The sequence below is a fragment of the Macaca fascicularis genome, chromosome 18 (assembly GCF_037993035.2).
Source record: "Macaca fascicularis isolate 582-1 chromosome 18, T2T-MFA8v1.1".
Classification (NCBI taxonomy): domain Eukaryota; kingdom Metazoa; phylum Chordata; class Mammalia; order Primates; family Cercopithecidae; genus Macaca; species Macaca fascicularis.
In genome coordinates, this window is record NC_088392.1 from 22,437,374 (window position 1) to 22,451,474 (window position 14,101).

General features: G+C 45.4%; 1 protein-coding gene across 7 annotated transcripts in view; it reads left to right on the forward strand.

The window, feature by feature from the left end:
- ALPK2 (alpha kinase 2) overlaps nucleotides 1-14,101 on the forward strand; it is a 145,354-nt gene that overhangs the window by 84,139 nt on the left and 47,114 nt on the right. For all 7 annotated transcript variants that reach the window (XR_010582821.2, XM_074022427.1, XM_045378372.3 and 4 more), the window contains one exon: nucleotides 6,062-9,425. Coding sequence is in view for 6 of the 7 variants with exons in the window: in XM_074022427.1 (XP_073878528.1) it covers nucleotides 6,062-9,425 (3,364 nt within the window). In the remaining variant the exon portion in view is untranslated. The remainder of the gene's footprint in view (nucleotides 1-6,061; nucleotides 9,426-14,101) is intronic.

Here is a 14,101-nt window from a genome sequence, read left to right on the forward strand (position 1 = left end):
GGAAAGGCCAATAAATGAAAATAACGTGTTTGTGGAATCAGAGGCATGTTGAATGGGATTTCAATTGAAAAATGCTATTCAAGCATTAAGTTTCCAAGCTTAATGCTGCTTTCAAAAAGAGGCTTGGAAACATTACTAAATTTGGTTTACCCTTTCCCCTCCTGTATTCATTCATCTGCTTATTCATTCAGCAAAATTATCTGAGTCCCTATGTGCTAGGTTCTGGAGACTCAGAAATGAATAACAGAGTTCCTGTTCCTGCCCTTAGACCTTGTAGGGAAGCAGAGAAATTGACAGACCACCATGTGGCACCTAAGAAGGACATTTGCAGTCTCATATCCAAAATGTTTCGGGAGCTCAGAAGTTCTGGATTTAAATTAGGGGGAGTTCCCAGCCCTTGGTGAGGTGGGATTTGTTCCAACTTATCCGATTGGAAATGCTGGGTTCAAAAGGGCTCGGTAGCCTCAGAGACTTGGCTTTAAATCCTGGCTCTGCCTTTGACTGTGAGACCCTGGGGAGACTTCTCATCGCCAAACATTATTGACCTCATGTGTCGGTTTTTAATTCATGCCTCTCAGCTCTGAATTCACCCTTCAATATGTGCCCTGTACTAACGAAATTCCATTATTCTTCTTTAAAGTAAGCACAGTGCTACACTTTCTCAGCAGAAGGCACTGGAAGGACACTGCAGGAGGAACAGAATTCCTGTCACTTCAGCATTGGTGGAGTTGGAGAGCCTGTGGTTATCCTGCCCCAGCCATAGGGCCCAGAACATGGTCATCTGCAACCCTGTAGCCTTAGCGTAGTGATACCCTTTCTGCTGCCCTCTGTCTTTGGAAACCGGAGCCCCACGTGGCCCCCAGCTCTTAAAGCCTCCTGCCTGTATCAACACACAGATTGCCTCCACCAATCTCCTGTGTGACCTACACACAGCCGCCCGAGGCCTGGTGCACAGAGCACTTATTCCCTCTGTGTCTTAGTCCATTTTCTTTGCTTGTAACAAAATACCTGAAACTGAGAAATGTATAAAGAAAAGGAACATATTTCTTACAGTTCTGGAGGCTGAGAAGTCCTAGGTAGAGGGCCTGCATCTTGTGGGGGCCTTCTTGCTGTTGGGGACTCTTTGCAGAGTCCCAAGGCAGAGCAGGGCATCACATGGCAAGGGGGCTAAGCATGCTTTATGCCACTTCAGGCCTCTCTTCCTCTTCTTAGGAAGTCACCAGGTCCTCTCCCTTGATAACATATTAATCCTTTAGCCCATTAATTCATTAATTCATGAATAGATTAATCCCTCCATGAGGGCAGAGCTCCCATGATTCAATCGCCTCTTAAAGGCTCCATCTATCAGTGTTGCCACATTGGGAATTAAGTTTCAATAGGAGTTTTGAGTGGACATTCAAACTAGCACTCTGCAAAGCCCTGACCCACACCACATGTAGCCCACAAGCTCGAAGGCCTCAGCCCCTGTGACCACCCATGCCCAGACTCCCCTCCTCACCCACGCCACTGCGTGCTGACCACCTACTCCCTACCTGCACTTGGAAGGGAGGTCTATTGCTTTTCCCAGCAATTCCAGGCCAGCTCTGGTCTGGATGCACCAGTGAACTTCTATGCTATCTGGTGGCCTAAACACACCTTCTCCAAGTCGGTCTAAACCCCTTCCAACTTTGTTCTTCCTTGGTACTTTCCCTTGCCTAGAGTACTAAAGACAGTTTCCTTATACCTTGTAGCACTCTCCTATCACAGTCAACAATTCTTTATATTGAACTTCTCTTATATAACCTTCTGTGTGGTTTCTATGATTGGACCCAGGCTATTCATCCCATCAGTAAAGAAGAGATGATAACATCTTTTTCTCAGATTATTTTACAGATCAGATGAGAAAACCCTCATAAATCTCATAGCTCAAGGCTCTCCCTGTCAGAGCTCCCCAACTTCCTCTTTTCCTGAGCTACTGCTGTTTTTTCATAGAGAAGAAGGAAAATTAGTATCAGTGAGTGAGTGCCTTCTGGGCACCAGGCAATATGCCAGGCACTTGACAAGATGGTGCTGACATGCATGTGGTTAGCCTTAGAGGAGGAAACAGAGGGTCAGAGAAGCTAAAGAGGTTACCTGTGGTTGTGCATGGTATATCCAATTAAGCTGGGCTAGAACCCCTGGTTGCTAGTCCTCCAAGTCCACGCACCACACACAACGGTGGGCTTGCTCCTAGAGCCCCAAACACTCCTTTTTTCACTTGAATGAGTACAATTTCCCTACATAAGGAAATTGTTTCAGCACTCACTCTAAGTTTCAGCACTCACTCTATGCTGAGAGTAGGTGCACAGCAGGAGAATCATTTGCTAGAGTTCTTTTGTAATGACTTAACTAAGAAATCTCCTAAAAGAAAGATCTGACTCACTGGGAAGGTGTGAGTCTGTGGTTTCCCTTTCTCTGTGAGCTGGCCTCAGGATGAGAACTGAGGAGCCTGCTCTTGAAACCGATGCCGTAAGCAAGTACAAATATGGACTGGGCTGTTAAAGGCTTCACATAAAAAAAAACACCCCATTGGTTAAAATCAAGTGTATGGAATTGCACATCAGCAGCGGGCCAGTTGTATAGTTCGTTGCTTCAACATAACTTCCATAGGCCAGCAATCTTTATTATGTTCATTGATGTTTCCCAGCTGCCTAGAACAGTGCCTGGTATAAAGTAGATGGTCACTAAATGTGTGTCAAATGTATGAATGTACATGGTCAAGGATTCAACCAATTTTTTTACACGTGGAGCTTCACTAGGGTATTTTAAAGTAGAATTTTAATTTAAAAGCAAGAGGGGAGATATGGTTTGGATCTGTGTCTCCACCAAATCTCACACTGAGATGTAATCCCCGATGTTGGAGGTGGGGCCTGGTGGGAGGTGATTGGATGATGCGGGTGGTTCCTCATGAATGGTTTAGCACCATCTCCTGATACTGTTCTTGTGACAATGAGTGAGTTCTTGGTCTGGTTGTTTAAAAGTGTGCAGCACCCCCCCCCCCAACCCTACTCGCTCTCCCTTGGTCCTGCTTCTGTAGGGTAAGATGCCTCTTCCGGCTCTGCTGTCTGCCACAAGTAAAAGTTCCCTGAGGCCTCTCCAGAAGCAGTTGCCACCATGCTTCCTGTACAGCCTGTGAAACTGGGAGCCAAATAAACCTCTTTTCTTTATAAATTACCCAGTCTCAGGTATTTATAGCAGTGCGAGAACTGACTAATACAGGAGGAAAGGTGGAAATAAATCTTAATGGAATATGATTATTTTGTAAATCAAGGCATGATACCATAATGATCTATTCCAGTGACCAAACTCATCCTAATCAAAACTTACTTGTCTTGTGTTTAATTCTCTTCAGATGTCAATCTCTTCTAGGTGCCCGCTTATTACTTTACTGATGTAATAGTAATCAATCATGGAAGAATAAAGGTACCATCCCAGTAAATGTCATAGTAACTTTTTAACTGAAGCCCTTTGGAAAAAATTGCCCAGTGCCTGACAGAGAATTCTGTACATGACAGCTACTCCGTAAATGTCTGTTGGCACTGATGATACTGTGATAATACCAGGACCTTAAAATAAGGGGCTGACATAGATAGTGGAAATTCAGGCAGGACAGAAAGGCCGGACAGAGGGGTGGTGGTGTTTTTGATTGGGCGGTCTCTCTACACATTTCACATAATGACCAGAACGTTCCCTATGTTTTCTGTGCTTAATGACTCAGTCTATTTGTGCTATAGCATATTCTTAAAAGGTTGAACCAAAAGACCAAATGAGAAAAATACTCTATACATGTGTTATAGATATTGAGGTATAGAGAGGAAACCATATGCACATCAAATTCTTTTTTTAAAAAAATCTTGTCCCTTATTTCTCAGAAATTATATTTCTTCTTTTTAATAAAGAAGAAAAAGGGATATAGAAAGGGAGTAAATATATTTTTCTTTCCAGGAACACCAGGATAACCAGTAGTGCTTATGGTTCAAAGTCTCCTTTAAAACAGGGTTGTTGCAAAGTCCGGAGCAGATGAAAGTTCTAACCCTTTCAAGTGTAGGGCTTTAATGGGTGAAGTTGGCTATAGCTGTCTCAACTGGTACATGGTTCATTCATTTATTCATTCTCTCAACAAACACTTTGTAAGCACCTACTGCATGTTAATCGCTATAACTAGAACATAGAATGGGAGATTCCTGTAGAGGAGCATTTGCCTGTCTTGTATCCCCATTATCTAAAACACTCCCTAGTACCCTGGAGGCATTCACCAAATATTTGTTGAAAGGGTAAGTAGTCCTAGCACTCGTGGAGTTTATACTAAATTTCCTTCTTGTTTAGTTAGCATTTTTATGCCCATCAAATATGAGTTAAATTAACCTCAAAGTAGTTTTAAAAGAGAAAATGAGAGATGAATGACTGACAGGCTGTAAGCAGCCTGGGAGAAGTGTGGAAAGAGGTGTGGTTATGCTGTTGTCCTCTTTCCCACTGGCAGTACTACAGGGATTGACCACAAGGTAGTAAGACTGATTCTCATGTATGATTTGTGAGAATCAGTCTCATGACATTGGAGCTATGAAATGCACATGAACATTTCAGCTCTATTTTGTCATACGCTGGGAGACAGACTTCATCCCCACCCCTGAACCCCATCCCGCCAAGGCCAGTCATCTGTTCCCTGCACATCTGAATGGGGCTGTCCAAGGCAGGAGTCCTGGGAGCAAAGACTGAGTTGCTTCAGAAATTAGAAACAATTTTCTTCTCCTTGGCTGGACATAAATTTTCTTTGTTTTGAAATAGTCAATGAGTTAAAAGTTTCGCTGCTTCCTTGAACAATATCCAATATCATAGAATGTTCATATAGTACCATGAAAGGCTCAATCCTCAGAATGTGAGAGGTTTCTTTTTCTCTGCCTTCTTCTCTTCCTCCCTCCCTCCCCCTCTCCCCTTTTCTCAAAAACCTAAGCAGTCCTGAATCTTCTTTTTCTTATAGAGGTGGTCTGTCTGCCATTGGGCATCTATTTTAAAGTCTGGGATACATTCTGGGATGTTTATAAGCAACTCTAGGAAAGAAATGATTGGCAGTGCTGGTGGCCAATCATAAGTTCATTTATTCATTAGAGGTGGGTTCAAAGGCAGCCTTCTTTCTGTGTTTTAGTAACCTTATTATCTTAGTGCATTTCGTGTTGCTATAACAGAATTCCTGAGATTGGGTAGTTTATCAAGAAATGAGGCCTATTTGGCTCATGATTCTGGTGGCTGGAAAGTTCAACATTAGGCATCTGCATCTGGTGAGGGCCTCAGTCTGCTTCCAACTCACGAAAGGAGGCAGAGGGGAGCTGGCATTTTCAGAGATTGCATGGACAGAGAGGAAGCAGGGTGGGGGTGGGGATGGTGCCAGACTCTTTTTAACAACCAGGAAGCAATAGACTGAGAACTCGCTCATCCTCCCGCACCCCTGAGGGATGGCATAAATCTATTCATGAGAGATCCACCCCCATAACCCAAATACCTCTCATTAGGCCCCACCTTCAACCCTGAGGATCAAATTTCAACATGAGGTTTGGAGGGGGCAAATATCCAAACCATAGCAATTATTAACCAGCAAGCTGTCATATTTTGGGGACAAAGATTGCTTATTGCTGTTTTGTAAGTACTGTTTATTTCATTTATTATGATCATGTGAGATTCATCTTTCTGGAAAGATGCACACAGCTCTTGTTGTGACTTACTTGATCAAAACAGTTAACATTCAATTTATTTCCATCTCTTTCCTAAGAGAGAAAAAAAATCATTAAATAAATGACGGTTGTCAGGAGGCTTTTTGCTTATAATGATGAATTTGACAAAGGGCCCCCTGGAATATAGAGTTGTTAAATTTGCAGTTTTCTAGGAAATCTCTAATAGCTAGGGGGAGTTGGGGGATTAATGTTTAGATTTCAATCATTCTTGTCCATTATTATAGTCATTGAGGATTAACACTCTTGGGATTGCAGTTATGCCCTATTGTGGGCTCTCCCATGAACAATGCTATTAACACCACTTTTCATCTTCCTAGGTACAAATTCAGGAAACAGTCAGAGAGAGAATCTCTTGCAGCCAGATGCCAGCTTTCTCAGAGTCTGCTGGGGAGGAGTCCCCATTCACTGGGACCACAACAATTTCCTTCTCAAACTTAGGAGGGGTCCACAAGGAAAATGCATCATTAGCTCAACACTTGGAGGTCAAACCCTGTACCTATGACCCACAGCAGGAAGAAAAACAAGACAGAGATGGCAACACACCTGACAATTTCAGGGAAGACCTAAAACATGAGCTGAGAACCTCAGAAGCCAATGATGAGAATACGTTCCCAGGTGTGTTCTCAAGGCGTCTCCCCAAGGATGCCCGTGCTGACTTCAGGGAGCCTGTGGCTGTCTCTGTTGCTTCCCCTGAAACCACAGATACTGTCCTCACCCTGGAAAATGTGTGTGATGGGCCAAGGGACAGAGAAGCAGTGTGTGCAATGGAGTGTTTTGAGGCTGGTGACCAAGGAACATGTTTTGATACCATAGATTCTCTTGTTGGGGCACCAGCTGATAAATATTTGCCTCAAGAAATTTGCTCTGTAGACTTGGAACTGGCAGAAGGTCAAAGAAAAGTATCTGATTTATGTTCTCCTAATGGCAAGACACTAGAAGTCCTTTTTCAGACACAAGTGTCTGAGACTTCAGTGTCTACGTACAAAAGCAGCAAGGACGGCGACTCAGTCATGTCCCCTCTTTTTATCAGTACTTTCACCTTGAACATTTCACACACAGCTAGTGAAGGTGCCACAGAAGAAAATCTAGCCAAGGTAGAGAATTCCACCTGCCCACTGGCCTCCACAGTACATGCTGGCCAGGAGCGGTCAAGCCCCAACAACTCAGGAAGGCTTGAGGAAACACAGCTCGTTTCTTCTGAGAACAATCCTTTAGTGCAATTTGAAGAAGGAGGTGACAAGAGCCCCAGTCCTAGTGCTGCAGACACCACAGACACCCCAGCCCATTATAGTTCAATCGTGAGTTTTCCTTGGGAGAAGACATCAACATTAACTGCTAATAATGGGTTTCAAGTGACCAGGGAGACTGAGGACACATCGACTGTTACCACTGCCACGAAAGTCCACCCAGCCAAGTACCTTGCTGTGTCAATTCCTGAGGACAAGCATGCAAGTGGCACTGAGGAGAGGTTCCCTCGTGCATCCCATGAAAAGGTTTCCCAATTGCCTTCCCAAGTGCAGTTGGGTCATATTTTAAGTGGTGCTACCACCAAGTCTACAAAAGAGCTACTCTGCACGGCACCCAGTGTGCCAGGAGTCCCACACCATGTCCTGCAGCTCCCAGAGGGAGAGGATTTCTTCAGTAATTCCCCTCTTCAGGTTGATAACCTGTCTGGAGATAAGAGCCAGACTGTGGAAACAGCAGACTTTAGGAGCCATGAAGAGAATTTCCAAGAAAGAGGAAGTGAAATGAAGCAGGGGCTCCAGCAGCAGATTCTGTCCCACCAGGGTTCTCTTTCTGCACCTGATTTCCAAGAAAGTTTGCCTATGACATCTGCTGCACAAGAGGAAATAAACTTGGTGCCCTCGGCCCACTCACCAGCAAGCTCTAGGGAAGGAGCAGGGCAGCGCTCAGTTTGGGGGATGAGGGTCTCCGTGGTGGCTGAAACTGCTGGGGAAGAAGATAGTCAGGCTCTGAGCAATGTTCCGTCTCTCTCTGATATCATTTTGGAAGAGTCTAAAGAATATAGACCTGGAAATCGGGAGGCAGGCAACAAGCTGAAGATTATAACTCTAGAGGCTTCCGCTTCTGCAATCCTGCCACCAAGACAACAGACAAATTCTGAGAGCAAGGCATCAGACGGTGGTCCCGTAATTTCTGACAAGGTCTGGGCTGTACCTGATAGTCTAAAGGCAGATACTGTTGTGCCTGAATCGGCTCACAGTCCAGAGGATGCTGACTCAGCCCTTGCTGATAGCAGAGAAAGCCATAAAGGCGAAAAGCCTGCCATCAGTGCACACTGGAGAAGTCTTTCTTCCTGGGGTTTCAGCCAACCCAGACTCCTGGAGTCATCCGTGGACCCTGTAGATGGAAAGGAGTTATGTGTCACAGATTCACTGTCAGTGGCTTCTGAAACTGGAGGGAAGGAAAATGTTAACAATGTGAGTCAAGACCAGGAGGAAAAGCAACTCAAGATGGATCACACTGCCTTCTTTAAAAAGTTTCTGACCTGCTCTAAAATCCTAGAGTCCTCTGTAGATCCCATTGATGAGACAAGTGTGATAGAGTACACCAGGGCTGGAAAACCAGAGCCCTCTGAATCCACACCAGAGGGCGCCAGAGAAGGGAGTCAATCAAATGACGGAAATGTGGGCCACGGAGCGGAAATCCAGCCTGCCATTTTGCAAGTTCCATGTCTCCAGGGAACCATTCTGACTGAAAATAGAATCAGCAGAAGCCAAGAAGGCAGTATGAAGCGGGAGGCTGAACAAAGTCAACCTGATGAGGCAAAAACTACCATTTGGCAAGTCCTGCAACCCAGTGAAGGGGGTGAAAGAATTCCAAGTGGATGTAGGATAGGCGAAATACAAGAAAGCAGTGATGGGAGCTTAGGGGAGGCTGAGCAAAGTAAAAAGGACAAAGCAGAATTGATTTCCCCCACTTCACCTCTTTCTAGCTGCCTTCCAATAATGACTCATGCTTCTCTTGGGGTTGATGCTCACGACTCCACAGGCCAAATTCATGACGTCCCTGAAAATGACTTAGTTGAGCCCAGAAACCGTCAGTATGTGTTTCCTGTTTCACAGAAAAGGGGAACTATTGAGAATGAGCGTGGGAAACCTTTGCCCTCTTCTCCTCATCTTACCAGGTTGCCTTGTACTTCATCTCCTGAAGGAAATGTCACAAACTTTTTGATAAGCCACAAAATGGAGGAACCTAAAATAGAGGTGCTTCAAACTGGGGAAACCAAACCCCCAAGCTCATCTAGCTCCTCAGCAAAGACCTTGGCATTCATTTCAGGAGAAGATGAGTTAGAGAAAGCCCCTAAGTTACTGCAGGATCCACATCCAAAGGGCACCCTACACTGTGTGAAAAAGTCCAGGGAGAGGGAGAAGTCACTGGAAGCCCAAGCTGGCAAATCACCAGGGGCCCTCACAGCAGTGACGGGGTCAGAGGAGGTCAAAAGGAAGCCAGAAGCCCCAGGCAGTGGACATTTAGCTGAGGGAGTAAAGAAGAAAATTTTGTCCAAAGTGGCAGCCCTGAGGCTGAAACTGGAAGAAAAGGAAAATGCCAGAAAGAACTCAGCCTTTCTCAAAAAGGTGCCCAAACTTAAAACATCGTTATCACGCACAGAAGAGAAACAAGACCCAAAAAAGCCATCTTGCAAAGGAGAAGGAAGAGGTGAGGCTCTGTTGCTGTCCATCATTGTTAAAGTTTGGGCTTGTAGACGAGGTATCTAGTTCCTGTGTCCTCTAGGGTCCTTTGCAATTAAGGCCAGTGTCCCCGAGTTGGGCACTGATGCTATGATTGTGGCCAAGTGGCTTCAGCATGTGGCATCAGAATCACCTGGAGGGCTTGTTAAAACCCAGATTGCTCCCCTCCCCCAGCGTGTGAAATTTGCACTCCTAACAAGTTCCCGGGTGATCTATCGGGAGAACCACAATTGAGAACCACTGATAAAGGCTGCCTGTAGGCATGTCTGCTGGAGGGGAATATGATGAAGGTGCTTTTCCATTTAATTATCCTCTTTTACAAAATCTATTTAAAAATATAAACAGAAGCATTAATCAGTGTAGCTAATTAGTGTAATCAAATAGACCATGCAGGAAGACCATGGAAATGAAAATTTTGGTACAAATTGGGATTCTCCTCTTTAATCACTGATTTTTCATTAAAAATAGCTTCCTTGAACCTTGGTTTTTCTTCCAAATTTGAGTATAACGTTTCTTTTCAACTCACCCTTCCCATTTATCTAAATCTAAAGTCCTCTGAGGTCTGTGTTCAAGGTTTCAGACCACTTGAGCCTCAAAAGTCCTCGATCAATCTCTACCTATGATGCAGTTTAAAAAAAAAAAAAAGTCCTGAAATTACAGTTAATTCTACTTTGTCTAAGGAATCATTTCAGTCCCAAATTCCATTTATGGACCAAATTTTAGCCTGTTTTATTTCAGAGCTCTTCTTTCCCTCCCCACACACCCTGGTAGAAGTCAAGAGAAAATGTTGCAGCAAGCTACGGTGGCCTGTGTGCTCTGGAGCGAAAAACTATGGATGGCTCTGTTTGATCAGAAGGGAAGAATTTTCTCCTTTCTTATCCCGAGTCCTTAGACTTTGAGGCTGGTGTTTGTTATTCCCATCCCATCAAATGGGTCCTCACCCCTGTTGCAGAAAGGTTTAAAGACAAAACTGCCTTCTGAAGAGTTTGAAAGCATCCAATCAGGTTATTAGTATCTATATTTTAAAACATACTTAAAGAGAATGGCTGGGCATGGTGGCTCACACCTGTAATCCCAGCAATTTGGGAGGCCGAGGCAGGAGGATTGCTTAAACCCAGGAGTTTGAGACCAGCCTGAGCAACATGGCGAAACCCCATTTCTACCAAAAAGTACAAAAAGTAGCTGGGTATGGTGGCGCACGTCTGTAGTCCCAGCTACTCTGGGGCTGAGGAGGGAGAATCACCTGACCCCAGAAAGTCGAGGCTACAGTGAGCTGTGATCACACCACCAGGCTCCAGCTGCACTCCAGCCTGGGTGACAGAACAAGACCCTGTCTCAGAAAATAAATAAATAAATAAAATTAAATAGAGAGAATGAGGCAATGTTTTAAAAGCTCTCAAAAGTGATTTCAGCCCAGAGGCTGAATAGATTGCCTCTGGGGACCAGCCTCAACCCCCGTGTTTGGGGATGGGGGTTCCTTTGCAGGTAAAGGTAGACAAGCAAAACAACCTTTTTGGAATTCTTGCCCATGACTATTCGAGTTACCCATGGGTAAGAGGACCGTCCAGATAGCCAGTGTTGAAATCAATCGCTGTCAAAGACTTTGATTTCAGCTGCGGCACAACCTCGCCATTGCACTAAAGGCTGCAAAGACCGAGCATGTAGCTTTCTGGAAGGCACTGGCCTGAGCAAAGCAGGTAGATGCGAGAGCAGCCAGCCTTGTCCTGAGAGGGCCCTGCCGGAGACCACGGGGTAGAGACAACCAAAGACTTTTCCAGGCCAGACCACTGAAGGATTGTTACTCATGCCACCCACAACACAGAGGCCATTAAGAGGAGAAGATTCAGAGTTAGAGATACTAGGCGGTGTTTGGGCCCAGCTGGGGCAAGTTGTATCTTGGTGGTTTAGGGTGTAGATTAGGAGTTATATTGCTTGGGTTCAAGTCTGGCCTCTGGCGGTACCTGGGTAGCCCTGGACAAATACCTTAGCCTCCGGGTGCCTCACTTTCCCCATCTGTAAAATGGGGGTGCTAATAAGACTCCTCTCCGCTATAAAAATGCAAAGCAATTTGAATGGCCTGTGGCCTAACACAGCTCTCATGGTTGTTAGTTACTGTTTTTTTTAATTAGTGTTTTTAAATAAAAAATGAGGCAATGCTTATGCCCAGTATGCTCATGAAATAAATAAAGAACTTGGTTCAGACACAAGAGCATTGTGTCTGAGTTGATACCAACCTAGTATTAGGAGAAAGAGTGGTGCTGGCGTCCACAGCCCCTCCTCTCTGAAGAACTCAGGGCCTCGGCAAGAAGGTAGGAGTCATCTGGAGATGGAGCAGGCGGGGGAGGTTCATCAGAGCTACCCTTGAGTCAGCAGCTAAATGGGAATCTCAGGCAGGTTTTGCCCACGCTGGGGTAGGTTCTGATCCCGCAGTCCCTTCCCAGCTTCGGAGGAGTTGCCACTGGCGGCCATCCTCTCCCCTCTCGTGCGGGGATTTTCTTTGCAGAGAAAGTTAGAAGAACAGGTTTCTGGAACACTGGCACCCCCCTTTTTTTTAAAGCTCACAGCTCCCCGTCCTAACTACAAATCAGTACTAGGTTATTGCATTGGAAGGGCCGTCGCCCGACGGGAAATAAATGCTTGACCAGCATATTCATCCGTTTATTAAGGACCTTGTTATTTTCCATGGTGACTCTGATAATGAATGCACTGAATATGTATCTAATGTGAATCCACCATGGGCACTAATCCTTATGAATCAACACAGATGATGATAAGAGACAGGAAAAATGATTCTCTTCCAGCATTTACCTTTTGGAACGGCAGCATTCAGAGGGCCAGCCCTTGACAACACCCTGCTTTTTTCCTGCTTTTTTTTTTTTTTTTTTTTTTTGAAACGGGGCCTTGCTCTGTCGCCAGGCTGGAGCGCAGTGGCGTGATCTCGGCTCACTGCAACCTCCACCTCCCGGTTCAAGCGATTCTCCTGCCTCAGCCTCCCGAGTAGCTGGGACTATAGGCGTGCACCACCGTGCCCAGCTAATTTTTGTATATTTAGCAGAGACGGGGTTTCACCATGTTGGCCAGGATGGTCTAGATCTCTTGACCTTGTGATCTGCCCACCTCGGCCTCCCAAAATGAGCCACGGTGCGGGTCCTTTTTTTTTTTTTTTTTTTTTTTTTTTAACTTACCACCTTCTAGTTGTTCGTTACGGGTTTCTAGCTGTGGACCAATTCCTTTAACCATCTATTCCACCATTAAGCACTCAAAGGTTTTTTATTTTGTTTTCTTAGTGTAAGCCACAGCAATATCATTGTTTAAAAATAACAAAAGTTGCCACCAGGAAGACACCAGATTAGGAGGTTCTCCTTCCTTCTTGTGGTGATGGCTTTTGTAAGACCCTGAGTCCTCGTCACTGTTTTCTAGCTGGTACACTTCAGACCCCTTGGCTGACACCTTGACTGTGCCCTACCTAGCAGTCTGGTACCCACCCTGCTACCCCCAAAGGAGCACAGATTTAATGCCTTCCCACCAGTTAACTGGTGGGGCAGGAGTTAGGATGAGGGGAGCAGTGACTTGGATCGTTATAAAAGAAATAAACCCTAATCTTTTCTAAAAAACTATTATTATTACTTTAGAGACAGGGTCTCCCTCTGTCACTTAGGCTGGATTCCTGTGGCAAGATCTTGGCTCACTGCAGCCTTGAACTCCTGTGCTCAACTGATCCTCCCACCTCAGCCTCCTAAGTAGCTAGGTCCACAGGCATGCGCACCACACCTGGCTATTTTTTTTTTCTAGAGATGGGGTCTTGCTATGTTGCCCAGGCTGGTCTCCAACTCCTGGCCTCAAGTGACCCTCCTGCCTCAGCCTCCAAACCTGCTGAGATTACAGGTGTGAACCACCATGCCAGGCGTGAGTAATCGTTTTTGATGTCCAAAGCTTAGTACAGAAACTATATTCACCAGGGACTTTACTACCATTTTCCCTCAACACTAGGCCCACCCGCACACGGAAGACAAACCTAGCTGCAATCCAGGTCTCCTCTGAGCTCGTTCGGCTGCATTTTCCACCTCTATCTCACATAGACAGGGGATCTATCCAAAGCCCAAACCCCTTGGCTAAACAAGCTTCAAGTCTCCCACAGACCATCCATCATTCAGTTCTGCTGCCCATTTCATGCCCTTCCCGCCATCCCCCAATTTTCTTTGTGTTCAGTACAACAGGTTCCGGCAGGCTTAGGAATATTTAGATGTCCCCAAATCACCCATGAAGCTGGCCACTGCATGGTGTTGGAAGGACCCTCTAGGAAATGGCCCAGATGAGGAGGTGGGCTTGGTCGAGACCCGGACCAAGAGTTTCAGACTGTGAACCTGAACATGGTCTCAGCTTGGGCAGGAGCCAGCAGGCCCAAATGCACTGATGCGGGTTTGCCGTCAATACATACTTGCTAAATTTTCTCTCTCTCAGTTATCCACTTGGGTCCCAGGATACTGTTAGTAGTCTTGATTACTCACTGGTTGAAAAATTTGCTACCCAGCGGGCCCATCATCACTTCCTGGGTAGAGAATTAGCTTTTAAATATGCATTCTGTCATCCAAGCATCTGCTGGCGTCAAGGAGAGATGAGAAGCCCCTTGAATTCATGGATGTT